We start from the raw sequence: 27528 nt of genomic DNA, 5'->3' as shown, positions 1-27528 counted from the left end.
ACACTTTTGGGAAAAAATGTAGTTTTGTTGTGGAACTCATTGCGTAAGCACGGCACACACGCTGCCTGGAGGCTGGGGATGCCTGTGCAGCATGAGTAGTTGTGCAAGTGCACCCAGTAAACAAAACGACAGTTGTACAATATGTGTAGTAGAAATGTAATAGGCAGGAAATTATTTGAAGCCTCCAAGTTGGTAAAAATACCTATATGTGATTTGTAGTCAAGATTAAAGTGTAACAAATCAGCCACGGCACTTAAACTAGAATGCAGATATGTAATCTATCTGATAACACTTGGTAAATCTTTACATGTCAAGTGTTGAGGTTAGTTAATAATTAATCATGTTGTTTAAGGCTACAGCATGTGATATTTAGTACTAAAATACCTTAAAACTTCTCTTGCATAATGCTGTTGACGTGAAGTGCAGTTGAAGCATTCTGGGATCCAGACTCATTAACAGAATAGTCAGCGTTGCAGAGATACTCATTTGTAAATGTCTTTCCCTCTATCAAATCAAAGAATTCCAGGTATTTCTTGACCCTAACCACCTAAAGCACGTGGAGCAGTGCTGCAGAGTGTAGCAGAGCAGGGAGAGTGAGTGGCTGGGTGGAGCACAGCAGATTGAGTTAAAGCCCTATGCTACAGTTAACTTAAGTTACAGAGGGTAACGTGAATATCATTGAACAAGTGGGGGGAAAAAATAAAACTCGATTTTGAACCTCTCAAACTGGAATGCGATGAATGAACTAAGGCGGAAACACAGAGTAGTGTAGTCAGCCATCAGATTTACTAAGAAATAGTTGGTTTGGGACTTTTCCTGACATTACTAGTTTCAGTTTATGGTTAATGATCATGTTGTGGTTTCAATTCTGCTGTTTCATAAGCTGAGTTTTTATAACACGATGAATGTAATTTACTGGATAGTAGTCATCCACGTGATAGTAGCTGATGTTGTAGTGTGTCCTTACTCTATAGAAAATGACTCAGTTTTGGTTGTGAAATATTACTCAATTGTTTGCTTAAACGGTTTCTTTTTCCACTGATACGCATCTGACAAAAATTTCTCTTTCTCTTTCATCTGTGGCTCGTGTGTCTGTTTACGTGCATGTTTTTGTCATCCGGTACAGACCAAGTGCTGGAGAAGGCCATGCACAAGTGTGTCCTGAAGCCTCTGAAGAGTGTCATCGACGCGACTCTACATGACTTCCAGGTGGGATATTATCAGGATTGTATTTAGAGAGATGAGCCGGATGTTTGGCTAAGGACATACTGCAAACACAGAGGGGAATTATGGGAATGCAGCAGAGCAACAGAGTCTTTAGTAGTTGTGAAGGTTGATGACCTTTTTCCCGTACACATACAGAAAATATTAGAATTTAAAAAGAAATGGAAAAAGATATTTTAGAAAAGGTTAGTTCCAGGATGGCACAGGTTAACTACCATAACCCCCTGGCTTCCACTCTCTAGGTGAGCAGTGGAACTTGGCAGCAGCTAAAGGAAAACCTGGCCTTGGCTAAGACCAAGAGACCCCAGGAGTTGGGGGTGGACGGAGCCGTGCCCCCTGACCCTGTTGCTATTGAGAAGATCTGCCAAAAGTTTCTAAACATGAGGAAGATGTACTCGCCTGAGAAAAAGGTGTCACTGCTGTTGCGTGTGTGCAAACTGATCTACACCATCATGCAGGACAACTCAGGTATGCAGAACTTTAATGCACCATGTGTTACTAAGTTTGTCTTTCATAAATCATTTAAAGTGACTTCCTTTGCTCTGTTTGTCTGACCCTTGTGACCACCACGCCTAAAGTCCCTGTCTGCATTTTCTCTACTTCCTTCCAGGGAGGATGTACGGTGCGGATGACTTCCTGCCAATGCTGACTTATGTGGTGGCTCAGTGTGACATGCCTCAGCTGGACACAGAGATCCAGTACATGATGGAGCTACTGGACCCATCTTTGCTTCAGGGAGAGGGTAGGTCCTGTTGATTGGCCCGATTAAAGTGATCCATGTGTTTTTGTTTGTTTGTTTTTGTATTGAAGATTAAAATTAACACATTATCATACTGCACAGTATCACATTCTGTGTGCCTCTGCTCCATGAATGCTTCCACTTAAAACCACAAATTGTTGTTTATACATTTCTGTTTGAGGTTATATTAAACACTAAAGTTTTTAACATGGTAATTTGAGACCCTAGAGCTATGCTACCCACTGCCTTGATATTAGGCGAGACTAACCACACTGCTAACTCTAGCTCTGTATTTAATTCTAAGATGTGAGAATGAGTACATTTCCTAAAATTCCTCCAAAACGTTGCTTATTACTACTAAACCTTAATGTAAAGTGAAAACCCAGAATCTCTCCTTGTACTGTACCTGTGTACGAATAGGAAAGCACTTGCTTGGCCCAAGATTCCTGTTGTGTTTTTATTTCCATGAGACCCTTCATCTGGTCATATAATGTTGAATATTTTCTTCGTGAGGACAGCAACCTTACAGTGTGTGTGTGTGTGTGTGTGTGTGTGTGTTTGTGGTGAGCATGAGTTCCAACCCTGTTGTATAACCTGGTCAAAGGAAGGTCTGTCCAGCAGGACACACCTATCTGTGTGTTGACAGAAAACATACCATACCTCTAGTTGAATGGCTGGAAAAGGTTCTTATCGCTAGGAATCATGGGTGGGGGTCACATATTAGAAGTCTTCACCATCAAACAGTTTTTTTTTTTGTTTTTTTTCCCTCACAGAACCCTTTGGAGTAATTGGTTTGTCCACAAGCATTAAGTAGCATAAGGTGCATTGATATATGTACGGTATCCTTCCTGTTAGATCTTAAAGCTACTATGTATTTTTTTTTGTCTTGTTTGAAGAATTTGACTTGTTATTTTATCTGTTATCAAGAGGGAGGAACACAGCCAACACATCAATAAGTTTTCCTCAAAACCAACAATGAAAAAGCCTTGTGATCATAACTCACCTGGCAGAAAAATGTTAACAATAAGCAGCTTAGTGAACAATGGTTGGTGGTCTAGGTGCTTTGGTTTCCTCCCACAGTTCAAAGACGTGAAGTAAGGTTAGGTTTTACTATGCACAGGTGCGGGCTGAGCCACTAGCCTGTTGCAGTCGCTCTCCTTTTTTTTTTTTTTTTTTTAAGTTTCTTCTTCCTTTTTTATATTTTAGTGTAGTATTTTAGTATAGTAAACTATCTAGTTTGTTGTGTAAAGCTAAGCCCTGAACATGCGGTTGGGGGAGTTTTTGTTTCTATTATCAGCAAACTTTTTCTGCTTCAAGCTGTGACCAGCGCGCAACGGCTGTATGGAGCTGGAGCCGAGGTATTTGTTTACGGTCGGGAATAGTTGATTGGGCTGCAGCAGATCAGCAACGTGGATTTAAGTTTCTTTTGGACTTTAAGCATCCTGGATGAAATAAAAAGGAAAATGAGAAGTCGCAGAGCTGGTAAAAAGCGGAGGGGGGGGGGGAGAAGAAAACAGGTGAGCAAGGGTGAGAAGACTCAAGCTGCATCTTGCATCTCTGATTATAGGCAATGTACAGTCTCTGAGAGAACAAGGTGGACAAGTTGACTGCACTGGTGAAGAAGGAAAATAATAGGAAAATAGAAGGAAAAACTGGTCCTGTTCTGGGGGAGAAGCTGGACCCCGCTGCATGTTGTGGCTGAGAGGACAATGTTGTCCAAACTCCTGTCAATCCTGGAAAATCCCTCCCACCCACTCCACTGTGTGCTGGCTGCACAGAGGAGCACGTTCAGCCAAAGACTGATCACAGTCAAGTGCTCTACAGAACAACACAGGACATCCTTTCTCCCAGAGGCCATTAAACTGTTCAACTCATCCCTCTTCTGTAAAAAAGAGGGGGACTAAATGGTCCAAATGGAGAAATATTAATGTGTTTTTCATTAATTTTTACTCCTCTAGCTGGGTTTTTTCTTACTTATTGATCAGTAGTTACTATTTGTTTATTGTCTTGGTTTGGTGGATGTTCTTTTCCTTTCTTTCTACTTTTACGTGGAGAGCAGCTATACCAAGGCAACACAATTTCCCTCTGGGATCAATAAAGTTGTTGAATCTTAATTTGTGTGAACGGGACATCCATGTGAGAATGGATGTCTGTCTCTTTGTGTGGTCCTGTGATAGACTGGTGACCTGTCCAGGGTGTACCCCACCTCTCATTCAGTGTGATGTTTGGTTTAGATGACGGATAGATGGACAAAGGCCAGTTTCTGTTAGCTTTGTGCCAAGACAAAACAGGTACACCAATATTGACTTAATGAGACATTGAATGACTGGCAGAAATGAGACGTGGGTGAGCGCGGCTACTATCTCACAGCTACCTGTAAAAGGTCCCCAGTTTGAATCTACTGGCCAGCTGCAACCCTTTGTTGTGGACTTTGCATGTCCCCCTGTGCTTGCGCATGTTCCTTTGGTCACTCGAGGTTGCACTTCCCAAAGTCCGAAGACACACATGTTAGGTTTATTGGTGAATCTAAATTGCCTGTAGGTGTGAGTGTGAATGTTTGTCTGTCTGTGTATGTCTCTCTGGGTTGGCCCGGAGATCCACCGGAGACCTGTCTGGGGCGTACCCCACCTCTAAGCCAATGAGAGCCAGGATAGGCTCCAGCCCCCCATGACCCTGAACAGGATAAGCAGTTACAGATATTGTATTGAATAGACTTTGTACCGTGTTTAAAATTGTACGTATGTGGATTTTCTGCAGTTGCTTCAATCAGGACAAATACAGGTCAAAGCTGGACATTGAGAATGAACTAAGAGTGGCAATCTCACAGCTTTGCCCTGTTTTGACAGGATCTGCAAGCCCAAACCAGTCACTGAAAATACTGCAGATCAAGAAGTCTAATTCTTGCAGAAAAATTCTTAATCACATGGGGTGACTGTGGCGCAGGAGGTAGGGTGGTTGGTTCAATCCCCAGCTCCTCCTGTCACATGTGGTAGTTTCTTTAAGGAAGAAACGTAGTTGCTTGCAGTGATTGTTGGCCAGCTGCATAGCAGACCCCTCCCCGGTGTGTGAGTGTGTGCGAATAGGTAAAAGAGAAGCAGGGTGCTTTGGGTACCAATAGGTAGAAAAGTGCAGACCATTTACCATCAACATGGAGTTTGTAACCTTGTAGTTTTTGAACAAAACAACAAAATTTAGAAAATCCGTTGAAAGCAACACTAATTGTAACACAGTAAAACTTTTCAATGTTCATAATGTGTTGTAAACTTCTATTTAGGATAAAACAGACTAATCCAAAATGTCAAGTGGTTGTGATGAAAATATGTACCCTGTGGAGGGATTTGATATCTTAAGAGTAGAATAGCAGAATAAGTTTGGGAACCACGGGTATAAGGCACAAAGGGCTAACTGCTAAAGTATTTTACCACATTCAGCACAACGCTTTATACTGTGATCAGGGTTCTCAGTCATCCAGATGTGGGTAGTTGGCAGTTGAGTCAGCAGGACTTCTTTTAGGTCTTAGGTTGAAATGTTTCACTACTGGATTTATACTAAGCTGGGTACATTCTAAAAATCTCCAGATGTCTGACTCTGCTGCTACCTGTTTGGGTCCTTGTATAATAGTTTCTAACAGAGCTCCCTTGTCCCTTCACACATCACAAGGTTGGTGATCTCAAACTAACATAATCTAGAGGCTGGTTTAGAAAGCTCATGTTTAGGAGCAAGATGCCATCTTTTCAGTTTGGAAGGACAGTTTGCAATGACGGACTGAATCTACATTAAACCTGTTAAATCTAAGTAGCTTTTTCAGTGTAGATAAAACTTCACACAACAAGTCGGTCTCGACAGACAAGACATGATTATTACTACAGCAGTGCCAACCTATGTTAGCACGTGCTTCTGAAAAAAATGCAAAGCATGTACTTTTTTAATATTTTGTACCTTTTTATTACGGATGTTTTTCCCATTACAATCTCAGCTCAGTTGAGTTTACCACCAGGATTGGGAAAGTGAGCCTGGGAAATACAGGGATAGGAAGGAAAGTCTTTAAAATCACTGCCAAAAATTTCCAGGCAGTCTTTAATTACAATAGAGTGGAACCAGTTCCGAGGAAATACTGTGGCTCGCACATTCCCTGACTGGAATAGTTTCCCATATATATGCGTCAACCCATTTCCCATGTTAACTGAATTTAGTTCTCTCAGTTCTTTATCCATAACTCTGATTCATTTTATTACAAAAGCAGAAGTGTTTAAACCGTCTTGATATCATTTTTACATCGTGCAGTGTCAGTTGGTTTCATTTCTTGATGACCAGTCCTGACATGTGGCCCTGTTAGTTCTTTCCAGTTTCTTTAACCCGTTCTCCGTCTGTTTCTCTAAACCTCTTTCCTTAAATTTTCTTTCCAGGCGGCTACTACCTGACCAGTGCCTATGGAGCCATGGCTCTCATTAAGAACTTCCAGGAGGAGCAGGCAGCCCGTGTGCTGAGCTCCGAGGCCAGGAACACGCTCCACCAGTGGCACCGCCGGCGCACAGCCCAGCGTTCAGTGCCGTCTGTGGACGATTTTCAGGTATCACGCCTGACCTGAACCCACCTTGAACATCCCAGGCAGTGAGTCTAAGTTTTACCAAGTGCGAACAAATTGAAGGTTCGCCTTCAGAATTGGAAAACGGCATGTAAGGTGCTATCTTTGGTCCTTTCAGTGACAAGGGCTTCATCTGTAGTTGCCACTAACATCACTGCATGTAGTTCAGGCTCTGTGGTTTTATATTTTGGTAGAGAGCACAATCTAGTGGACTACTTAATAACTGCATGTGACTCCCCCTCTACAGCTATTTTGTTTTTCAGCTGTTTACTGCTTTCTGCTTTCTTGATTGAGTAATCATCATTCCTTCATTCTTCCTCCTTCTCTTTATAAACAAAACACTTTCTCTCCGTAGAACTTTCTCCGTGTAGCCCTGCAGGACTTGGATACAGGCTGCACAGCCAAAACCCTCCTTGTCCACCCATACACCACCACAGAAGAGGTCTGCTCTCTCTGTGCTTACAAATTCAAGATCCTCAACCCCGAAAACTACGCACTGTTTCTGGTCACCAAGGACACCAGCCAGCAGCTCGCCCCTGACACACACCCTCAACGAATCAAAGCTGAGCTCCACAGCCGACCCCGTGCACACATCTTCCACTTCGTCTACCGGAGGATACCTAACCTTAACCTTTGCATCCCGGCCATCATGCAAAACCAAAACTGCCTTCAGGTTGAATAGCGGAGGACAACTGCTTCATCCTACGCTATAGTAACTGGTATTCTTGTGGTTCTTGTAGATGTTTGGTATGATAGAATTGAGGAAGTCTGAAGAGAAAGATGAACGAAGATGTGCTTATTGGTGCACATTTTAAATAGGCATTAAAACATTAGAATAGGCTTTTACAAGAAACACCCAAGTGATGGCGGATGGACCGTTGAAAGTGCTACTGTTTCAGTTTCGGCCTCAGAAATGTGGTTCAGCTGCATTTCACCTAAAATTGAATAATGCAGTCTTTAGCCTATATCTGCGAGGGGGGTTATGCTGAAATTGAAAGTTTGTGTATTGAAGCTGGTACATGGAGGTGGAAAGTTGTTTTTGGACGAGTATAAAATGTTCAAAGCGAATTTCACACAGTAAAACACAGCATTTTATGCAACTAACATTTGACTTAACTGCTGTTTTCCCTGGTGCCTTTTTAAAGGAATTGAACATACTGGATGCTACTGAAAGCTTTTAGCTGTAATCTAGGCATTAGTGAGCTTTCATTAAAATGACCCACATTAAAACTTAATGCTAAACATTAATTTAATAGGTAAAATGAACTATTGTAAACATTGATTTATGTTTTTGTCTTTTATTTCTGCAATTGCTGGTCAATTGTATTTCTGTGTAGATATATTTTTGTATTCAAATATTTCTTTTTTTTTCTATCACTAAAGTGAGAAAGATTTGTATTCCATTTATTACTGGACTTTTCTAAATTTTATACCAGTTATTCTCAGTTGTCAGTTTAAAATAACACTGTTTCCACCGATGTTTATGAAAAGCTCTAAGCTGACGGTGGAGATACTGTATATCAAATGCACTCCATACAATGCTATTTTCTGACTCCAGCATAGTATTATTTTTAAGAAAAAAGTATCATTTTAGAGGCAGAATATTACCTTGAAACTAGAGGACTTAAACACATTGTTCATCATTTTGGCCCTATATATGACCACAGCGGATTTGACATGAAACAATCACGATGTACTTTAAAGGTCGACTGAAGTATGAACTGTGTAGGAATTACAGCCATTTTATTTCCTAGACCTCCAACACTTTTGAGGGTAACAGTAAATAACAATTGTTTTGGGTGAGAGAAGAATTGTCCCCTTGGTGATCAAGAAAACCTTCCAGGAAATGCAGGATGGATGATTTAAGTGCTTAAACCTGTATTTTCCTTCAGTTTCAGCCAAATGCTTTAAATTTACTGGACGGGTCTTTGCTCTGCAGATGGACGCCTGTGAAGCCTGTGCTCAAACACATCTTGGTTGTTTAATTTCAAATCCAAATTTCAGAGCCAAAATAATGAAACTGTGACTGTATTTTCCAGAATAGGGCTGAAGTTTAAATGTCAGCATTGTATTGTTAAGGAGCATATTTATTGCTTTGATGTGATTATGGTAAATAAACTGTTGCTGAGAAGCCTTGTTAGTCCTTCTGCTGTTTGCTCTCAGGTCTAATATTACTGTAAGATACTCCTCAAGCATGATGCATGTACCAAGGATAAAGGCTCCAAAGTGCAGATGGCTGGAGAAGTGAGCAGGCCACAATGATTCACGCTCCAGACCAGGAGCACAAATGGTGAGTGTTTTGCTGGAGCATCTTATACCTCTTAGCATTCACTGTGGTCCAGGTGGCAGAGAAAAGTGCTGACGCGTGGTGGAGGTTAAGACTTCTTCCTCTGCACTCTAAGGTCCTCCCTAATGTCCTCTAGGCATGGCCCCATACCCAGCGTGTTATCACTACATAAGCCCCCACAATGAGAATGTAGAGAAATTATTTTAATGTTTTACACCTGCATGTTCATGGGCAAATCCTCACTGTCCAAACGCTCAGAAGCCTGTGTGAATGGCCTAATACATGCTGTTGGATTCTTCAGGCTTCTGACTCTGACTCTGGTTAATGTTTGTGGGATGTTAAACAACCATTTAGAGGCAGTGGTGGGCGGAGTACTTAAGTAAAGTTTTTAAGTAAAACAAAAATGTACTGTAGTAAAAAATATATGTTCCACATTGGTTCTTCTCTTCTTAAAAACGAAAGTAAGCATATGGTTTATAATTTACCTAAAGCACAAACCGTCTCAGTCAGTCCATCAGATTAAGTCATGAATCGATCGGGTTTGCATTGCTGCTGGTATCTCGTCTCCTCCTCTCTGATAGACAAAGACAACTTCTAAAATTCCGGACACGTCTGGAGCGATGTGGACGCGTCACCTTCGTACCGGAATCCCCGCATCCCTGCAAAAGCTTTTGGCTCACGATGCTCCACAAGTCACCGCTGACCACAGGGGGGCAGCAGAGGGAAGAGACGTTAGCCGCGTTTGGCTCAGCCACCCGCTCCTGTTTAGTCCTATACGGTATCCAGAGTACTCGTGTGTATCTGTCGCCCCCCCCTTACTGTGCTCAGCTTTAGTAAACTGGCAGTTTTCCTCAGGGGTCGTTTCTACCTTCATGTTTGACTAATACGTCACCGTCTCGTGCCAGTTTCAGTTCGGGAAGAACAGTGTTGGTAAGTTTGCGTAGCGTGATTTAATTTGCCAGCTAATCAGTAACAGGCAACGTTAACTTAACACTTGACACCTGATTGCATTTGTAACTAGCTTAACTAGCAGCGTGTTCCTCCATTCTTTCACTAATTTCTGTTAAACATGCAGCCTCGTGCAGTTTTAACATTAAGAAAAATATTTGATTATGTTAATACTCAGTGCACGTTATGGCTTTAAATCGACGTGGTTTCGCGTTTCTCATTGTTGATTATTTCTAACTTTGAAATCAGGAAGTCTAACATGACTCACGTCCGTATCAAAACCGTTAGTACCATTTGAGCCTGAGCCATTTCCCCACGCACACGAAACAAACGTGAGTGAGACAGACATCAAGCAAACCACATAAAATGCCGAGGATCAGAGGAGATTATTCAAAGAAGTTCCCTTCTTACGTTGCTGAAATAAATTTCCTTGCCGATGTTAATCGCATTGTTGGCCTGTAAAGGTGCAGAGCATTTATCATTTTACTTTTTTTTTTTTTTTTAAGTCAAGGTTCAAAGCGAACATGTCACAATTGGATGCGATTATGAAGGAATCTAATTTAGTTTAAATAAAATCCCAGTATTGAATTTAAAAATTGATGAATGTGACCTGCAGAGTTATTTAGGCCTAAATATAAAAAGTTAAAATGACAATGCTGTGGTCGTCACTGTATTTATATATAAAACAAGACTGGTTAAGTGCATCGAGCTTTCACTTATGTGTAGGAGCCTGACGTCATTTCACGTCTGCTGTAAAACGCTTTAGCTTCTGCAGGTTAGATAAAGAAATAAATTCATCATGTAGCTCCTGTTTTAACGCTCATCACATTCCCATCTTTCCAGGAAGCTTTGCCTCTGTGATGGATCTGCAACGCTGTCTGAAAACAACACTGAAGAAAAAATACCAGAAACTGAATGAAACGGATTCAGAAAACTCATCACTGCCGTCCAGACTTTGCTATCGCGAGCACAAAGTCAGCAACGTGTTATCTGCTGCGTTCGAGCATGAGTTCAATTTTGTCAACAATAACACCCTTCAAACTTGGCTTGCTCTTAAAACTGCCCCGCTAAAAGAGGTTTTATCATGTGACTGCAAACACAACAGCAGCAAAAGAACAGTCCTCACATTAGGAATAAGTGGATCTGGAAAAACCACAACAGTACAGAGATGTGCTCTCGACTGGGCCGAGGAGAAAGAACATCATCAGATCCACCTCTTTTTTCCTCTCACATTCTGGGAGTTAAATTTGATCACACAAGAACTGAGCCTTGTTGAACTTCTCCAGACATTTTACCCAGAGTTGAAGCAGCTTGACGCTTCCACCCTAAATGGAAACAACATTTGGTTTGTCTTAGATGGATTGGATCAGTACATCGTCCCACTAAACTTCAACTGTCCAACAGTAACCGATGCTTCCGAGGTATCAACAGTGGATATTCTATTGTCCAACCTGATCATGGGGAATTTACTATCCAGTGCTCATGTCTGGATAACGACACGGTATGCAGCGGCCTCACAAATCCCTCTTTGCCATTTGCTTAAAGAAACTGAGGTCCAGTGGTTCAGTGATGAACAGAAGGAGCAGCACTTCAGGACAGTTATTGGTAATGACGACTTGGCCAACAAAGCTATTGACCAAATGAAAATATCGGGCAATCTGGACTTTCTTTGTCGTATACCTTCGATCTGCACCATCATTGCACATTTTTTTAAGTATGATCTAGAACCGGATGACGGTTTTAATTTCAGCCCTTGGAATCTAACGCAAATTTACACCAATCTGATTGGATCATCAGATATTATTGACAAACTGGAAAAGCTGGCCCTACTTTGGATGGAAGAGGGTAATGTAATGTATGAGCATGACCTTTTAAAGTGTGACATAAGTGTTGAGGAAGCATCAGCATTGTCCAAGGAGTGTCCACCTGTGCTGATAGAAGAGAGGGGTCTGCATAACACCACGGTGTTTCGCTTTGGTCACTGGAGCATCCAGCAGTACTTGGCTGCATCGGCCAAGTTGAGAGACATTGAATTGAGTCCTTCTAAGTCTGCATGCTGTCAGGATCTGGTGGACAAGGCTCTGCAGAGTGCAGAGGGGAAATATGATGTCTTTCTACGCTTCATCTTTGGCCTCATTTATGAGGACAATGTATTGGACCCCACTGATCAGCTGTTTGAGTACACGAGAAAAAAGATCCTGGAGAACACCTCCGTGAGTCTCTTCTACTGTCTGAGAGAGTATGACAGTATTGCTCTACTCGACGAGGTCAGGTTCTTTTTGAAGTATGGCTTCTCTCCGATCAGTGATATCGTACCAAAGCATTTTACACTGCTGATGCAAAAGACCTGCGCTTTCGAAGGGATTTATAAGCGTTTTCAGATGCAGGTGTCTGAGAGATGTGACCAGAGACTCCTCCAGCAGCTGCCAGCTGTTTTAAAATCAAGAAATGCCGTGTAAGTACCCTCTATATGCAGCAGCAGCAGCAGCAGCAGCAGCAGTAGTAGTAGTAATATGCTGTAATGACATAAGTTTCATAAGTATTTGCAAATTTTTGGAGCTGGCCTCCTGTTCCAGCTAAATGTATGGTGGCCCTGAGAGGTCAATGGACTACAACTAAGGAAAATGTTTGCAATTTGACAACAAAGAGGCAACATGTAGGAATAAAAATTCTTCAAATACAGAAAACACAATTAAAACGAGGAACATGCTAATTTACCAAAACTCCAGAAGTCAACTTCAGAAGCTTTAAATAGTAGCAGCAACTCTCCAGGCCATATTCATCACTTTGCAGTGACCCTGTGTATATTCGTGCTGCAGTGTGTCGAGCTCTCAAAAAACATCCGTTCACCCAAATGACAGACATACAGGGCATTACAGCCTTATTTCAAAAATCAGTAATTTCATTATTTTACTCAAAATTCTACAAACAATACCCCATAATGACACATTGAAAGAAGTTTGTTTGAAATCTTTGCAGATTTAATAAAATAAAATAAATTACATGTACATAAGCAGCCTTTGCTTAATACTTTGTTGAATCACCTTTAGCACCATTTACAGCTTCAAGTCTTTTTGAGTATGATGCTACAAGCTTGGCACAACTATTTTTGGGGAGTTTCTCACGTTCTTCTTTGCAGTACCTCCCAAGCTCCATCAGGATGGATGGGGAGCGTTGGTGCAAAGCCATTTTCAGATCTCTTCAGAGATGTTCAATTGGGTTCAAGACCCAATTCTCTCTTGATCGCTCAGTTTGGCTGGTCCACTCTAGGAAGAGTCCTGTGGTTCCAAACTTCTTCCATTTATGGATGATGGAGGCCACTGTTCTTATTGGGACCTTTAACGCTGCAGAAATTTTGTGTACCCTTCCCCAGATCTGTGACTCCATACAATCCTCTCTTGGAGGTCTACAGAGAATTCCTTGGACTTCAGGACTTGGTTTGTGCTCTGACATGCACTGCAACTGTGGGACCTTACAGTTTATAGACAGGTTTGTGCCTTTTGCAAATCGTGACCAATCAACTGAATTTCCCACTAGTGGACTATAATCAGTGAAAACAGGATGTACCAGAGCTCAGTTTTGAGTGCTGGTGGCAAAGGCCATGAATACTTATGAACATGTGATTTGTTTTTTTTTTTCAAACAAACTTATTTCACATTGTCATTATGGGGTTTTGTTTGTAGAATTTTTAGGGATAATGAATTTGATCCATTTTGGAATAAGGCTTTAACATAACAAAATGTGGTTAAAGTTAAGCACTGTGAATACTTCCTGGATGCAAATACCACAGTGAGTGTTTTTTCAAATGAATGCCACTAGATTTTCACATATCTGTATCTTACATCCTTTCTGACATGTTTAAAATATAGTAGCCAACTGTTTTGCCAGTTGTCGCGGGAAAAACTGTAAGACACGTTGTGAAATGCCTTTTGAATGGTTGACCACGCTGTGTAGGTTGTTCAGCCTTTTATACATTTAGCTCCACAGCTGGGTTCACACAAATGACAACGGGATGTTACTCATCATGCAAATCAACCTTCATACAAAGTGGTCAGGAGTCTAATTAGCAAGTCCTTGTAAACTTTGTCATTTGAAGACTTACTTTGTCTTCCATGTCTTTTAAGTCCTTGAGACTGATCACCTGTGCTGGTTCCCGTGGGTTCCCTGTTGGGAAGTAAATGTTCAGATGTAGGTAGTTTTATGGTGGATATCTAGCTAACACACTTCTTTGTGGAGCCAGTGACAGCATGTCTTGCTGGGGGGAAAAAAAAAAGTAGTTAGTAACAATAAGAACTAACACTGACTACTAAAAATGTCCCTAGTACCTGTGTTTATGGATTCCAAAATACATAAATATTATGTTGTTTGCTCATGGCCTTACATGTCTTTGCAGGCTGCAGTTCTCTAACCTGACAGACAAGTGTTGTCAACCCTTGGCAGCAATTCTGAGCACGAGAGAGTCCTACCTGAAAGAGCTGGATCTGGGATACAATGGCATCGGTGACAATGGAGTCAGGGCACTTGTGAAGGGGCTGAGCGATCAAAGATGCAGACTGAAAGTACTCAGCTTGAAAGGCTGTGGCATGACGTCACAGGCCTGCAAATATCTGGCCACTGCCTTGACGCAGTCATGGAGTCTGCGAGAGCTGAATCTCTGTAACAATGACATAGGAGATGATGGCCTGCACCATCTTTCAAGCGGTCTGGGGTCTCTGGAATGCCATTTAGAAACACTTAAGTAAGTGTTGAGAAATAGTTTTTCCCTCTTTCTGGATATGGCAGTGATATCAATGTAGATGCTTCACTGATTGTTTCATTATTGTAATGTGCACAAACTTTGGTTTTAAGGTGTGGGACAGGGGTCAGCGCGGGCACACTGACCCGTCAGTCACAGCCAGCGTTATGTTGACCCCCTGAACCCTGTCCACTACAACGCAAACTAAATATGTTGATGTCATTTTCGAATCGTTGCACATAATTGGCTATTGCTGTTATGTTGCTGTCATTTTTTTTTTTTTTTACTGTAGACTATCACAGTGTAGCATTAAGCAGAGTGGGTGCCATCATCTGGCTTCAGCTCTGCAGAAGAACTCCAGCCACCTGAAAGTGTTGGATCTGAGCATCAATATGGTTGGGGACAAGGGGGCTAACGAGCTCTTTGAAAAGTTTGACATTTCGAAGCTAAGGAAGTTGGAGTGAGTACAGCTTAATGTACTGCAAAGACCTGACTTCTGCTCGTAAACACAAATGATTAAATGGTGTTTTGTACCTCTTCATATCCCTTTTGTAGGATGTACCACTGTGGCCTCACGGTGTTGAGCTGTAAAAATATTGGGGAAGCTCTGAAGTCTGAAAGCAGCAATCTGGTAGAATTTAATTTGAGCAACAACAACTTGAAAGATGCGGGTTTTGCCGTCATATGCGAAGGCATGCGCGCATGGTGCAGTGTGGAAAAACTCAAGTAAGTACACAATGCTTTTGCACATCGCTTATTTAAAGAAATAGAAACCTGGGCGATCAGATTTTCCACTGTTGACATCAGCATGACTATTCAAATAGTTTCTTTTAAAATGCACATCCACAGATGCCTTCAGAAGCCTAGTAGCATCTTTAAAGGCTATTTTGTCTTATTTTCTTTCAGTGTTTCAAGGTGTGGAATCACTGACATTGGCTGCTTTTATTTGGCGAATGTCCTGTGCTCCGTCTCGCAGCTCTACAGTAGTGAGTTTATGCAAAAAACAGACTGGCAGGCAGTGGAGCTGAAAGACCTTGACCTCAGCATGAACTGCCTTAAAGACCACGGAGTCAAACAAATTACAGCTGGACTGACGAATCCCTACAGCCACCTGAAAGCTCTCAAGTAAATCATTTTTCAAACCGACATCTTTAGTGTTCATTTTTCTGCTTTTTGTGCTACAACACCCTTTTGTTTAATTTCAGCCTGAGCCACTGCAGTCTGACGGATGACTGCTGTGCAGCGCTCGCATCAGGATTGGCATCAAGCAACAGTATTATCAGTAAGCTGGACCTTTCTGGCAACAGCCTGCAAGATAAGGGAGCGCGGAAACTCTGCTTGGGTCTCAGAAGTCCTCATTGCAAACTCGAGATATTATCGTAAGTCATGTATTTCTTTATATCACTTCTTCTCAACGTTGTATTTCCGTGAAAAAAAAAATATAAACTCACTATTTATTGTCTTTCAAATGTGGGTTCAGACAGCTCATACTAATTATTTTAAAAGTCAGTACTAAAACATTACTTCAGAACATTCGTATGACATCGTCTGCATTGCACAGAGAGCACTTATCTAAATATCTGTCTAAATATTTCAAGTAGATGAAATTCATATTTTATGAAATAGATTAAGAAAGTGTGGGGAAATGAAATGTCTCTTCTCAGCCATCCAAGACATGAATTTCCCAAGAGTGATATTCGGTTGCAACTGGACTTGTCACGAACCATAAAAAAGATTTGTATATAATAATTAGTTTTACCTTTTTCAGGACTTTTTATTAATAGAAAACTAACTAATTTACTAACTTCAACTAACAACAAAACTAACTTTTAAATCGAGACAGATATTAGTGTGTCCATCAATCAAGTATCTTTTCAGATAAATAGTAGATAAGGCTCTAAATATGACATCTGATGCTTTGATAGTTGTCCAAACTACAGTACCACAAATACAGTGAGGGAAGCATCAAGAACAGTCAATATTGGATTATTAAGTACATATTTTGTGCAGCTTTTCACATGGAATCAACACTGAACAACGCTGATTCAAATTTGGCCAAGTAAAAAAACTAGTTAGTGGAATCACTTGGATGAGAGCTTAGTCTTACTTTGGGTTTAGTGCTTTTTCATATTTCATTCCAATTTAATCTACAACCATTTCAATTGATTGGAAGTATTTATTTATTTATTTATTTATTTTAGCTACATTGACTTGTTGAGTTCATACTAATGTCTGGTTTTAATCTCATGTAAACAGCAGCTCAGAAAATATGTCAGGAAATGGTAAATAGTAAATAGTCGCTTTTAAATGGTAAATGGTCTGCACTGCACTTATATAGCACTTTTCTACCTATCGTCACTCAAAGCACTTTACACTGCTTCTTATTCACCCATTCACACTCACAATCACACACACACTCACACACTGATGGGGGAGCTGCTATGCAGCTGGCCAACACTCACCGGGAGCAACTAAGTTGGGGTTCAGTGTCTTGCTCAAGGACACTTCGACATGTGACTGGAGGAGCCGGGGATTGAACCAACAACTGGCTGCCATGCAAAGTGCTCACCTGACCCACCGGCAGCAACTTGGGCTTCAGGGTTTGGATAAAAGCGCTATAACAGGGACTATAAGTAAATAAGGTTGAATACTTATTTCCATATGGCTTATATATGCATGTGTTTATATGCTCAAAGCATTTATTAAGATTTGACCTTTTTTAAAATTCAAAAAGCGGCTGCCAGCTGGTATTTATGTTGTGGCTGATCAGTGTATAACCTACAATTGAGTTAGGTGAGTTTTCTCCAGATCATTATTTGCAAGCTCAGTCGTGTCCATCTTGTAGTGACAAAGTGAGAAAAAGACGAAAAATGTTTCTCTCTAGACTCCAGATCTGTGGTCTTACTTCGAGGAGCGTACAGTTCCTCACCAGCGCCCTGAAATCAAACCCTGAACATCTGACAGAGCTGCATCTGATGGGCAACAGTCTGGAAGACTCAGACATCAGAGTGCTGATGGAGCTGACAAAGAGCCGGAAATATGCATTAAAACTAATAGAGTGAGTACTGTGATCATATCTGTTTGTTATAAGAGATCACATGCTTCTGTCTCGTACCTTTTTTAAAGTTTTCAGATTTCATCAGACAAACATTTACATTTACTGTTTTTTTTTCTTTCTTTTTTTTTTTTTTCTTTCAGTGTCTCAGCAGATTTATGAGACAGAAAATCGACACAAAGACTCAAGCTGGCTCACGGTTCTTAGAGCATGTACTTATACCCCAACTTGATAGCGGAAATCATATTTCAGTGAATATTGCAGCAGCATCAGTCATTGCTCAGTTCAATTCCCAATTATTATTATTATTATTATTATTATTCTTTTTTTTTTTTGGTTTGGCTTTGCTGACTCACTTTAAAGCTTATTTATAAAACCTAATGGATATCTTACATAAATTCAGAAAGCTTTCATTTTTATTACCGATAATGTTTTTATTCAGTGCCTTATTTTCTAAAATAAACCAAGTGTTGTCTGTGTTTCTGTCCAAGTTACATTGTGCAGCCTTTGAAATGGCAGAAATAACAGATCAAAGAGTTGTTCAGTAAATGTGCAGCAGGGCTTTTTCTACTTGTATCAGAATATGTCTCAGCATTGTCATTATATGTTCTATATAATAACATGGGTTAATGTTGGATGTGAAGCATAAGTTCAAAGTATGAAATGAAAGTGGTTCCAGTGGGCTGCAGTGCCGGTTCGTCTGTTATGACGAGTCTCCATCTAGTGGTCGATCCTGGTCACTTCACTAAATGACGCGTTTGACGCCAGTCCACATAGCGGCACCTTGTCTGCGTCTGTCAGTACGGCACAGCAGCATCTTCTGGGCCGTCGCAGTGAACCGGTGGGCGCATCTCAGAAGCGAAGGTAAGAAACAGACAGTGTTCGAGCGCACCAGCCTTCAGTCAAAACTTGGACGAGAGCTGGGGATTTCAGGGACGTTTGGAAATAGCTGTTATGTAAGTGCATCATAATAAGCCTCAAAGCTGGTAGTTGGATGTGGTGCAGTGTTGATGTCACGGTAATTTGATCAATGCGGTCCGTGCCAGAGGGGTGTGGATTGGCACCACAGTGGGCTCCCCCCCCCCCCCCAGCAGACTGGGCCTATATGGCGCAGTTTCAGCTGAGAAATATTCCACTTGACAATCGTGCGTGTGCCAGTCTCCCTCCTGCTGCCGCCACGGAGTCATAAACAATGCGAGCTGCATGCGGAGCCATGCAGACGTTTGTAAAACGCCCTCGGCTCTGCGGTGCAATGGTCACGGCGTCACTGTTCATTGCGGCACTGGCTCCTTTCTTTACCAACATCACTTACACCTTAACTCATGTTATGCGGAGATTCCTAAAACTAAAGGTGGTTTGCGTGGAATGGAACAGTCATTCATTTCGTGCTGTCATTAGATTAGTGCGTGTGTCAGTCACGTATTTTGGTTCCCTTTGAAGATACGAAGGAAAATTGGAATATTTCTTGATGTAAACAATCAGATGATTGAAAAACAAAACAACGATCACCCCTTGTGGCCAAAATGGTTTCCAAAAACCAAGGCGCTGTGATGATCATGATGTCGCAAATTTAAGTCTGGGCACGTTGAAGCCACGCTTTCACAGCGCGTGAGTTTGCGCGTGCCACTGGGGTGAAAGTGACTCATCAACCAACCAGTTCAGTGAGATTGATCAATTAGCTAACTGTCCTCGGCGGGGACAGACAGACTGAGTCCGTTGTGTCTCAGTATGTTATCGAGTGTCGGGGGAATGACGTGTCTTGTTTTTGTTTATCTTTTTATCTTCCAACCTGGAAGTTCTCATCTTGGTTCCCTCGACTAAAAGTGAATTTGGGTTTTTCCCATCGGTATTCATATTATTGCGGGAAATACTTCCATGATAAACAAAAGTTTATAAAACTTAAACAATTTAGCAAGATAATTAGGTAATTAGGTAAAAACCATTGATTCAAACTTAAATACATTCGTCAGAAGTTTACAAAAGTATTGTTAAGGTATAAACGGACCATGAATTTGCTGATGGATTTGGTGCCTTTACCTCCAACCAAAGCATTTAGTAATTGTTTCCAATATTAAGTCTGTAATTGTCTCTAATATGGGTATTTTTGAGCCAAGCAGGTTTTCCTCTGTTTTTTTCTTTTTGTTGTGTATTGCAAAGTTGGTTAGTTTAAGAAGCGTACTGATGATGTCATTGATGACGTCACATGACTTTGATGTTTGCCTTTGTGCTTTATCCTTTAAGTTTGTATAACCAGTTGTCAAGGAAACGGTGTATAACAAAGGTTTGTCATGAGAGTCAGTTCAGCTCAGCCGTCGGAAAACAACACCCGCAGCTATTAGAGCAGAAAGAACGGCCTGCAGAGATAGTTGGGAGTCGCAACAAGGTAGAAGTGAAACGTTGGCTGTGAAGCTGTGAAAGCAGACGAACATCTCTGCTCCAGTCCAGACTTGGCTGTATAGTCTGTAATATGGTTTATGCAAGTTTTATTGCAATAATGGCACTTTGATTTAATCGGGGACATTTCTAATAAAATTTTGATTGCCATTGCTCGATAACAGACCAATAGGCTTTTAACCACTTGTACGTGGAGATGCACATTATGTAAAGAGGACATTTTACGATACCTCATCTAAATGTGAACTGTTTGTCTTCTGTCCATGTTGCTTGAACAATCGGTGCTGGTTAGATAATATCTGTTCATAATTTATCTACAATCTGCATCTACAATCATGTGAACAAGTCATAGTTCTCCCAAGCTCTGGCTTTTTGTCTCATCATTGTGTGTCCATGGTTCTTAATGCTAGAATCTCCCCCTCTGTATCTTCTAGGGTGAGCAGCTATGGGGAAGGAGAAGCTCCACATCAACATTGTGGTAATAGGACATGTCGATTCCGGCAAGTCCACCACCACTGGCCACCTCATCTACAAGTGTGGTGGCATTGACAAGAGAACAATTGAGAAGTTTGAAAAGGAAGCTGCTGAGGTATGATTCAGTGATTTTGTTTAGAATTTCTGATTGTGTTTTTCTACCGTACTCCAGGATTTACTGTGCGTCTTGTCAACCAAGTAACATGTTGTATTTCTGCAAGTGCAGTTTACTGTTTCATTGCAATTACAGTACTTTTTTAAGCGTTGTACCACCAAATCTTTGAAAGATAAATATTATGTGTCGCAAAAGTTACATGATTTATCATAATTTTCCTCTCCAAATCTGCTAGATGGGAAAGGGTTCCTTCAAATATGCTTGGGTTCTGGACAAGCTGAAGGCAGAGCGTGAACGTGGTATCACCATTGATATCTCTCTGTGGAAGTTTGAGACCAGCAAGTACTACGTCACCATCATTGATGCTCCAGGACACAGGGACTTCATCAAGAACATGATCACTGGAACTTCTCAGGTAGCAAGGAAGCGATAGAAAAGCAGAAAATCGGGGAAGAAAGCTTGATAAATAATGAACATTACTCGGGAGGAAAGAGTTTTTCATCTCTCTTTTGTGTCTTTTTTCAGGCTGACTGTGCTGTGCTGATCGTGGCTGCAGGTGTGGGTGAGTTTGAAGCTGGCATCTCCAAGAATGGGCAGACTCGTGAACATGCGCTGCTTGCCTACACCCTGGGAGTGAAGCAGCTCATTGTGGGCATTAACAAGATGGATTCCACTGAGCCCAACTACAGCCAGAAGCGCTATGAGGAGATTGTAAAGGAAGTCAGCACTTACATTAAGAAAATTGGCTACAACCCTGACACCGTAGCCTTTGTGCCCATCTCTGGTTGGAATGGAGACAACATGCTGGAACCCAGCCCTAATGTGAGCCTGAAGATTAATTCTATTCCACCTGACTGTGGAGATGATTTGCATAATAGCACATATACATGTACAGCATTTCTTCTGCTTCATGAGCAGTCTCAAGGTAAAACCTGAACCTCTGTCCCTTCACAGATGACCTGGTTCAAGGGCTGGAAGATCAACCGTAAAGATGGAAATGCCTCGGGCACCACGCTCCTGGAGGCTCTGGATGCCATCCAGCCTCCCACACGCCCCACCGACAAGCCCCTCCGCTTGCCTCTGCAGGATGTCTATAAGATTGGAGGTGAGTGCGGTGCTGGAGTCTGTAATTGTTATTGATGTGTAGTTTGTAGTTGCTCCAGTTCTCAGGTTCTTCTTTTGGGAATGAGAGTGCCGTGTGACAAAAAGAGCAGAACTTAATGAGGTCATGTTCTACTGCGACTATCAGTCCCTTATTTTAAAGTCTTACAGAAGTTTAATTTTATTCAGGTGGTTGTACAGACAGAAGGAAAATTACCGCTGTTGTAAATTTGTTGATTTTTCTCTCGGACAGGTATTGGTACGGTACCAGTGGGCAGGGTAGAGACAGGAATCCTGAAACCTGGCATGGTGGTGACCTTTGCCCCCGTCAATGTGACTACCGAGGTCAAATCGGTGGAAATGCACCATGAGGCCCTGACCGAGGCTCTACCTGGCGACAATGTCGGCTTCAATGTGAAGAATGTGTCCGTTAAGGATATTCGCCGTGGCAACGTGGCTGGAGACAGCAGGAACGATCCGCCACAGGAAGCAGCCAGCTTCACCTCTCAGGTCTGCAGATGGAAGTAGTTAAATAAAAAATTAAATAATTAAATAATAGTAGTTAAATAATAATAGTAATAGGGACGAAACGCAATTACAGCTTAACTTAAACCCTCTACAAAGGCCTGAGGAGATGTCTATACCAATAAAGGTCAGGGAAGCAATGCAAGCTTAAGATCTTAACTTTGAATGTAACCGCTGCAAAAAATGTGCATGTTCGTGCATGTGGGTTTCTGCATGTGGCCCTCACCTGCCTCCACTCTTCTCCAGGTGATTATTCTGAACCACCCTGGTCAGATAAGTGCTGGCTATGCCCCCGTGCTGGACTGCCACACCGCACACATTGCATGCAAATTCGCGGAGCTCAAGGAGAAGATTGACCGTCGCTCTGGCAAGAAGCTCGAGGACAACCCCAAGTCCCTGAAGTCCGGCGATGCGGCCATCGTGGACATGATCCCCGGCAAGCCCATGTGTGTGGAGAGCTTCTCTGAGTACCCCCCACTGGGTAGGTTTCCTGTCCTGCACCAGGTTCTCGCTTTCTCATTCAATTCAATTCTCATTTTGCTTAAACTCAATAATAAATTAAATGTTCGACCAAGAGATAATAAATATTCTTCCACGATCCTCCTCAGGGAGGTTTGCTGTCCGTGACATGCGTCAGACGGTGGCCGTGGGAGTAATTAAAGGCGTGGAAAAGAAAGCCCCCACCAGTGGTAAGATCACCAAGTCTGCACAGAAGGCACAGAAGGCCAAATGAACGTTGTGCTGGGCTGCTGCCCCAAACGCTCCCAAAGGCCGAAGACCCACGCATACCCCGCCCCTACTGCACACCATAGTCAGCGTCTGGTCTATTATCACAATGCATCGCAAAAGCAGACGAAGGAAAAAAAGACCGAACCGACGCACCGTTAGCGATTAACACGTTGACACATTGTTGTACGTAGATTCTATTGTCACTCAGTTCGTGGCAAAATAAGGCATAAATTTGTGTAACGGCTCTCTGGTCACGTGCTGTTGTAGTTAGAACGAAGCTGCTCGTGGATGTAGCCAACAACCGTAGCTGTTTAGTACCAGTCATGAGGCAGAGATGTTCTTTTGCTCTGTGTTCTAGCTTAAAAAACGCTTCCTAGCCTGAGGTAGATTTGGCTGCTTGCATGTTCCTGCTTGCACCTTAGACCTTAGAAGATACAAACTTTGTCTGATACCTGAAATCTTAATGCCTAGCACTTTGAGTAACTTTATCTCCCTTGCAGTAGCTCCGTTAAATGTTACAGTTGCTGTTCAGTTCATGCACCTTAATACACTGTTATTTGTGAGCATATGTTCATAAAGGTAAAGCTGTATAATCAGTGTGTCTTTGTTGCGGGTGTTATTGCTGTGGCTGCTTTATTTCCGTGCTCCCAAACTACTGAAGATCCACAGTTTTAGTCAGTGGTGATGATGAGAAAGCAAAAAAAAAAGAAAATAAAACCACACTTCATAGAATTTCCTTTATTGATGAATGAGAATAAAAGTTCACTTGCATTTTCGTTACATTACAGGCTTCATAAATCTAACTGAGATTATTACTAGTGTGTAAATATGTGCACATAATTTAAATAAATTAAAACAAAATGAGACAGAATGTTAAGATGTCAAAGCCCCATTTTCTGCGCAGTAGCAAAATGATCTCAGAATAAAAAAAGTGTAAAATGCCTCAAGTCAGAACATTTACAAGGAGATAAAATCAAACCAGTGCAACCGTGTCTGTTCAGAGGAATCTAATGCACTTTTCAGGAAATTGACCATATGGAGATGAATATGTACCACAAAAGCAAGGCACCGTATACTGTATCTACCGCACATTTTAAAGACTTCATATCAGAGCCGGGGGCTTCTGTACTTCCATTGCAATCAGTTTGAACCGTAAATAGATGTGTCTAAATAAGATGGCATTCATTCTCATTTTATAAAGGTCTGGATATGACAACCTCTTCATGCAAAGTATATTTAGATATCTGAAAGCAAACTAGTCTCCGTCACTGGTCTGTGATATGGGTCTTAGGAATTCATTGAGGTAATGCTGGCTAAGGGTGATTATTCCCCACTGAGGCTTTGGGTGCTTTATGGGTGGTGTCTGCATCATGATGGTGCTATTACTTCACCAGACACAACCTGACTCTGTACCATGTAACAAGAAAGTTGAACGTTAATCATCTCACTTTCACCGCTTGGCAGTTCGAGCAAATCCCTGTTCTGCTCATATTGGTAATGAAATAAGCAATACATTCTGCAGCGAGTGCACTTCAAGGAAGCAAAAATAACCCCATGGTAAACCCCCCGAAAAACTTGATTTAAATAACATCCTTTCATGTAAAAACAGGGAGGCGAAGAACCAAATGCAATACAATGTTAGATCTTCTGTTTTCAGTGCACGTGATCCTAAACCAAAACAGGAATATGACATTCAAGATGCGTGTTACACTATGGCTGTTTGCTGTATCGTTAATATAATATTAGGCCACATCTGCTCATGTTCCTCTCTGACCTGTGTCCTTAACAGCGCCGTGGACATCACAGCTGGTTGTGTGCATTCTTATCTGTACAGCAACACGCCTCATTCCTGTCGGGGGAATTTCTGTGGTACTCCTCAGTAATGACCATCCCTGTTTAAAGGACTAGTGCTGCAGGTTTGCATATTTCAGCCCATTTGCTGCAATCGTGTGCACATCCTTACTTCTCTGTAATGAGGTAATGCAAATTCCTGTGCCGCTGACTCCACAATGATGTGACACTGACAAAAACGAGATGACATTCACTTTGATTCATTACCCCAAACATTAAGCCCCTTTGAGGTGATACTGTATTGAACTTAAAGCTACAGTAACTTGGTCAAATATTGTTCAGCTTAAAATACTCCTCATAAAATAGTTTCAAGTGAAGAGGCACGATCTAAGGCTTCCAGCACTGGCAGCAGTGCTGGGATAGACCCTAATAAAGATTTTTCAGTGAGGCTCACTCTTCAAACCAATCAGGAAAGGTCAAATATTCCTGCTTTCGAGTGCTAGTTTTTTTTTTTTGTTCTCTTATTTTCGGTAATTTGAAAATGAGCGATACTTAAAGGGCTAGTTTTTAACTCAGTTCTCAGTCAAATGTTATGAATAAATTACCTGTTGAGGAGCTAAAATATACAGATACATTATGATGGTCCTTTAAAGTGTGGTACTTTTAAAGAGATTCACTGAGGATAGTAAATGTGTTTTTTAGGATAAAAACTTAAAAAGTACATTTTGTAAAATGTCTTTGAAATAAAATAGAAATAGCGACAAGAACAGAAGCCTGGTCACTCTGGAAGCCTGTCATGAGTTATTACAGTACATCTCGCATATATATGCACACTTACGTATTAAGCCCCATTTTTTTTCCCATTGCTTATAACAAATGGGGAAGGTCTCAGAGGTCCACGCCTTCCTGCTCTGCTCAGTGTAAACTGTCTTAACCTCAGTACCTTTGACTGAAAACATGCAAATTTCCATGCTGTTCCTCATGGTCACACGTCATCCAACAGGGCCTTGTTTCGTTGGCTTTAAGTCTCAGGTTTTTGAGCGTCTGTGCTCCCACGTTACAGACCTTCACCTTTTATCTCAGATTTGTCAAGAATAATTTAAAGCAGAGGAACTCATGCAATGGTATGCGATATATGATCAGCCTGTATGAAAATACTGTGATTCTTATCAAATGGATCGACATGGAAAAAAAAACAACAAAACAAGGACCCCTTGTTATATTCCCACCCACCCACTCCCTTCAAATAACAGGATAAAAACTGTCTCTGTGAGGGGGGATTCGAGTGCCTTCCAAACTTGTGGCTTAATCTATTTTAGCCGTACGTGAGGCATTTTCAGCAATTCGGTGCTGCCGGTAGAAGGCTCAGATGCATGACCGCTGGCCAGGCTATGGTTGGAACCCTGGGACCCCGCCCCTACTCTGCCTGCTGTCCTCAGGAGCTCTGAGGAGTAGGACTGGGCCTCAACAGTGCCCTGTGACAGGAAGTCCCCTCCCTGTGCCTCTGTGTCCCTGATAAAGAGGTCCTCCTCACCCCATTCACCTCCACCACTCCTGCCTAAACCACTACCACCACCTCCTCCCCCAGGATCTTGGCTACAGCTGTGGAAGCCAACTGGAGAGTCACTGCTTGTACTTGGGCTCTGAGATGACAGGCTGTGGCTATGGTGAGCATCCTGGACAGTCCCTGGAGCTGCCTGCATCAGGTCCTGCACTGACATGGACTTTCCCATGCCTCGGTCCATCTGCTTGGGGCCAGAACAACAGCCCAGGGCTTGTGGCACTAGCGGCTCCAACTCCAGGCTCATGTGTCTCCTCCAGGAGCCTTCCTCCTTGATGTTTGGACGGCCATTGTTGTTGGGGCTGTCCTTCAGTTGTGGCCCTAATTTTCCCAGCCCCAACCCAAGGCAGAGGTCCTTCCTGACACTGCTGTCTTCTGTCTCTGTCCCTAGACCTCCACAAATGTCCTCCATTGTAGGGGATGCTTCTGTGGAAGTTGTTCGCACCAAGTTGCTTGGGCCACCAATTCGGCTGGGAGGGGGTGGTGGTGGAAGCCTCGCCAAAAGAGGAAACCCTCCATCTCCTGGACCTCCCCCCCCTCCACTGCCGATACTATTTGGAGTCAGGATTGGTGAAGAGCTCCCCACAGCCTCATCGGTGCCACTTTCAGGTGTGGTGGCCTGAACCTGGGTATGATGATGTTGGACATGATGAGGATGACGTTGATGGTAATGATAATGATGGTGATGAGGCAATGGCGACGGGCTGAAAGAGGAGGATGGGTGGCCAGAGGGAGGCGTGGAAGAGGAGGCATTGAGATTGAGGTTGAGCTCATTGGGTGGGGCCAGGATGAGATGGAGTCCTCCCTGGGAAAGATGGGAGTTGGTAGAGGAGCGTGTGATGCAGCCCCCAGGGGGAGGCACTCCGCTGCCACTGACCTGGTTAGAGCAGGACAAATCCTTACTGAAGACAGAGGAATGGTAGTTGGAAGTCTGTTCCAGCTCGAAGAGGGGCAGAGAGGAGAGTGTGAGGGCTGAAGATGAACCCTTCCGCAAAACCTGACGATAGATATCGAGCAGCGAGTCAATTTTTGACTCAATTGACTGCACCTGTGAAGAGAGGAAAGGACGACAGTAAGGAGCAAGAAGAAGCCTTTAAACATGGCCCAGATATCCAAACAAGCCTAAAGGACCAAAAAAGACCAAATGCAGTGAAACAAAGGATCCACATACTGCATAGGCTCCCTGCAAGATTAATTATCAAGCAACGATATGATTTATAGTTTTTCTTCTAAAAGTACCAAAGTTACAAGTTATCTAAGATGTA

The 27528-nt window shown here is 42.2% G+C and overlaps 4 protein-coding genes across 15 annotated transcripts in view; 3 read left to right on the top strand and 1 right to left on the bottom strand.

Moving 5' to 3' along the window:
• Positions 1 to 8679, top strand: part of LOC137123996 (ras and Rab interactor 2-like) — a 35315-nt gene extending 26636 nt beyond the window's left edge. For 2 of the 3 annotated variants that reach the window (XM_067498543.1, XM_067498542.1), the window contains 5 exons: positions 1127 to 1209; positions 1467 to 1692; positions 1835 to 1966; positions 6370 to 6533; positions 6904 to 8679. In XM_067498543.1, coding sequence (XP_067354644.1) covers positions 1127 to 1209; positions 1467 to 1692; positions 1835 to 1966; positions 6370 to 6533; positions 6904 to 7230 — 932 coding nt within the window. In that variant the 3' untranslated portion in view covers positions 7231 to 8679. Of the gene's footprint in view, positions 1 to 1126; positions 1210 to 1466; positions 1693 to 1834; positions 1967 to 6369; positions 6575 to 6903 lie in introns of all 3 variants that reach the window. The other variant, XM_067498544.1, reaches the window with a different exon arrangement.
• A 27-nt stretch (positions 8680 to 8706) lies between these two features.
• LOC137123998 (NACHT, LRR and PYD domains-containing protein 14-like) lies at positions 8707 to 18145 on the top strand. Of its 2 annotated transcripts, none has more exons than XM_067498546.1 (9): positions 8707 to 8838; positions 10627 to 12238; positions 14177 to 14521; positions 14811 to 14978; positions 15074 to 15244; positions 15425 to 15643; positions 15724 to 15897; positions 17403 to 17576; positions 17717 to 18145. In XM_067498546.1, the coding sequence occupies exons 2-9, from the start codon at positions 10644 to 10646 to the stop codon at positions 17733 to 17735; spliced, it is 2865 nt and encodes a 954-aa protein (XP_067354647.1). In that variant the 5' UTR covers positions 8707 to 8838; positions 10627 to 10643; the 3' UTR covers positions 17736 to 18145. The 2 variants fall into 2 exon arrangements, with proteins under 2 accessions (XP_067354647.1, XP_067354646.1); XM_067498545.1 differs by lacking the exon at positions 8707 to 8838 and adding an exon at positions 9610 to 9765 and having other exon boundaries at positions 17717 to 18140.
• A 158-nt stretch (positions 18146 to 18303) lies between these two features.
• Positions 18304 to 23507, top strand: LOC137123999 (elongation factor 1-alpha 1). 2 transcript variants are annotated; one of them, XM_067498548.1, is made up of 8 exons: positions 18304 to 18437; positions 20402 to 20556; positions 20792 to 20971; positions 21082 to 21378; positions 21511 to 21661; positions 21911 to 22167; positions 22429 to 22663; positions 22791 to 23507. In XM_067498548.1, the coding sequence occupies exons 2-8, from the start codon at positions 20413 to 20415 to the stop codon at positions 22913 to 22915; spliced, it is 1389 nt and encodes a 462-aa protein (XP_067354649.1). In that variant the 5' UTR covers positions 18304 to 18437; positions 20402 to 20412; the 3' UTR covers positions 22916 to 23507. The 2 variants fall into 2 exon arrangements, with proteins under 2 accessions (XP_067354649.1, XP_067354648.1); XM_067498547.1 differs by having other exon boundaries at positions 18393 to 18529.
• A 127-nt stretch (positions 23508 to 23634) lies between these two features.
• Positions 23635 to 27528, bottom strand: part of kcnq5b (potassium voltage-gated channel, KQT-like subfamily, member 5b) — a 112557-nt gene continuing 108663 nt past the window's right edge. For all 8 annotated transcript variants that reach the window (XM_067498540.1, XM_067498541.1, XM_067498537.1 and 5 more), the window contains one exon: positions 23635 to 27311. In XM_067498540.1, the coding sequence (XP_067354641.1) occupies positions 26013 to 27311 (1299 nt within the window). In that variant the 3' untranslated portion in view covers positions 23635 to 26012. The remainder of the gene's footprint in view (positions 27312 to 27528) is intronic.

The sequence above is a fragment of the Channa argus genome, chromosome 3, assembly GCF_033026475.1.
Source record: "Channa argus isolate prfri chromosome 3, Channa argus male v1.0, whole genome shotgun sequence".
Lineage (NCBI taxonomy): Eukaryota > Metazoa > Chordata > Actinopteri > Anabantiformes > Channidae > Channa > Channa argus.
The sequence above is the reverse complement of the archived record's forward strand: the minus strand, read 5'-3'. Positions and strand labels throughout refer to the sequence as shown.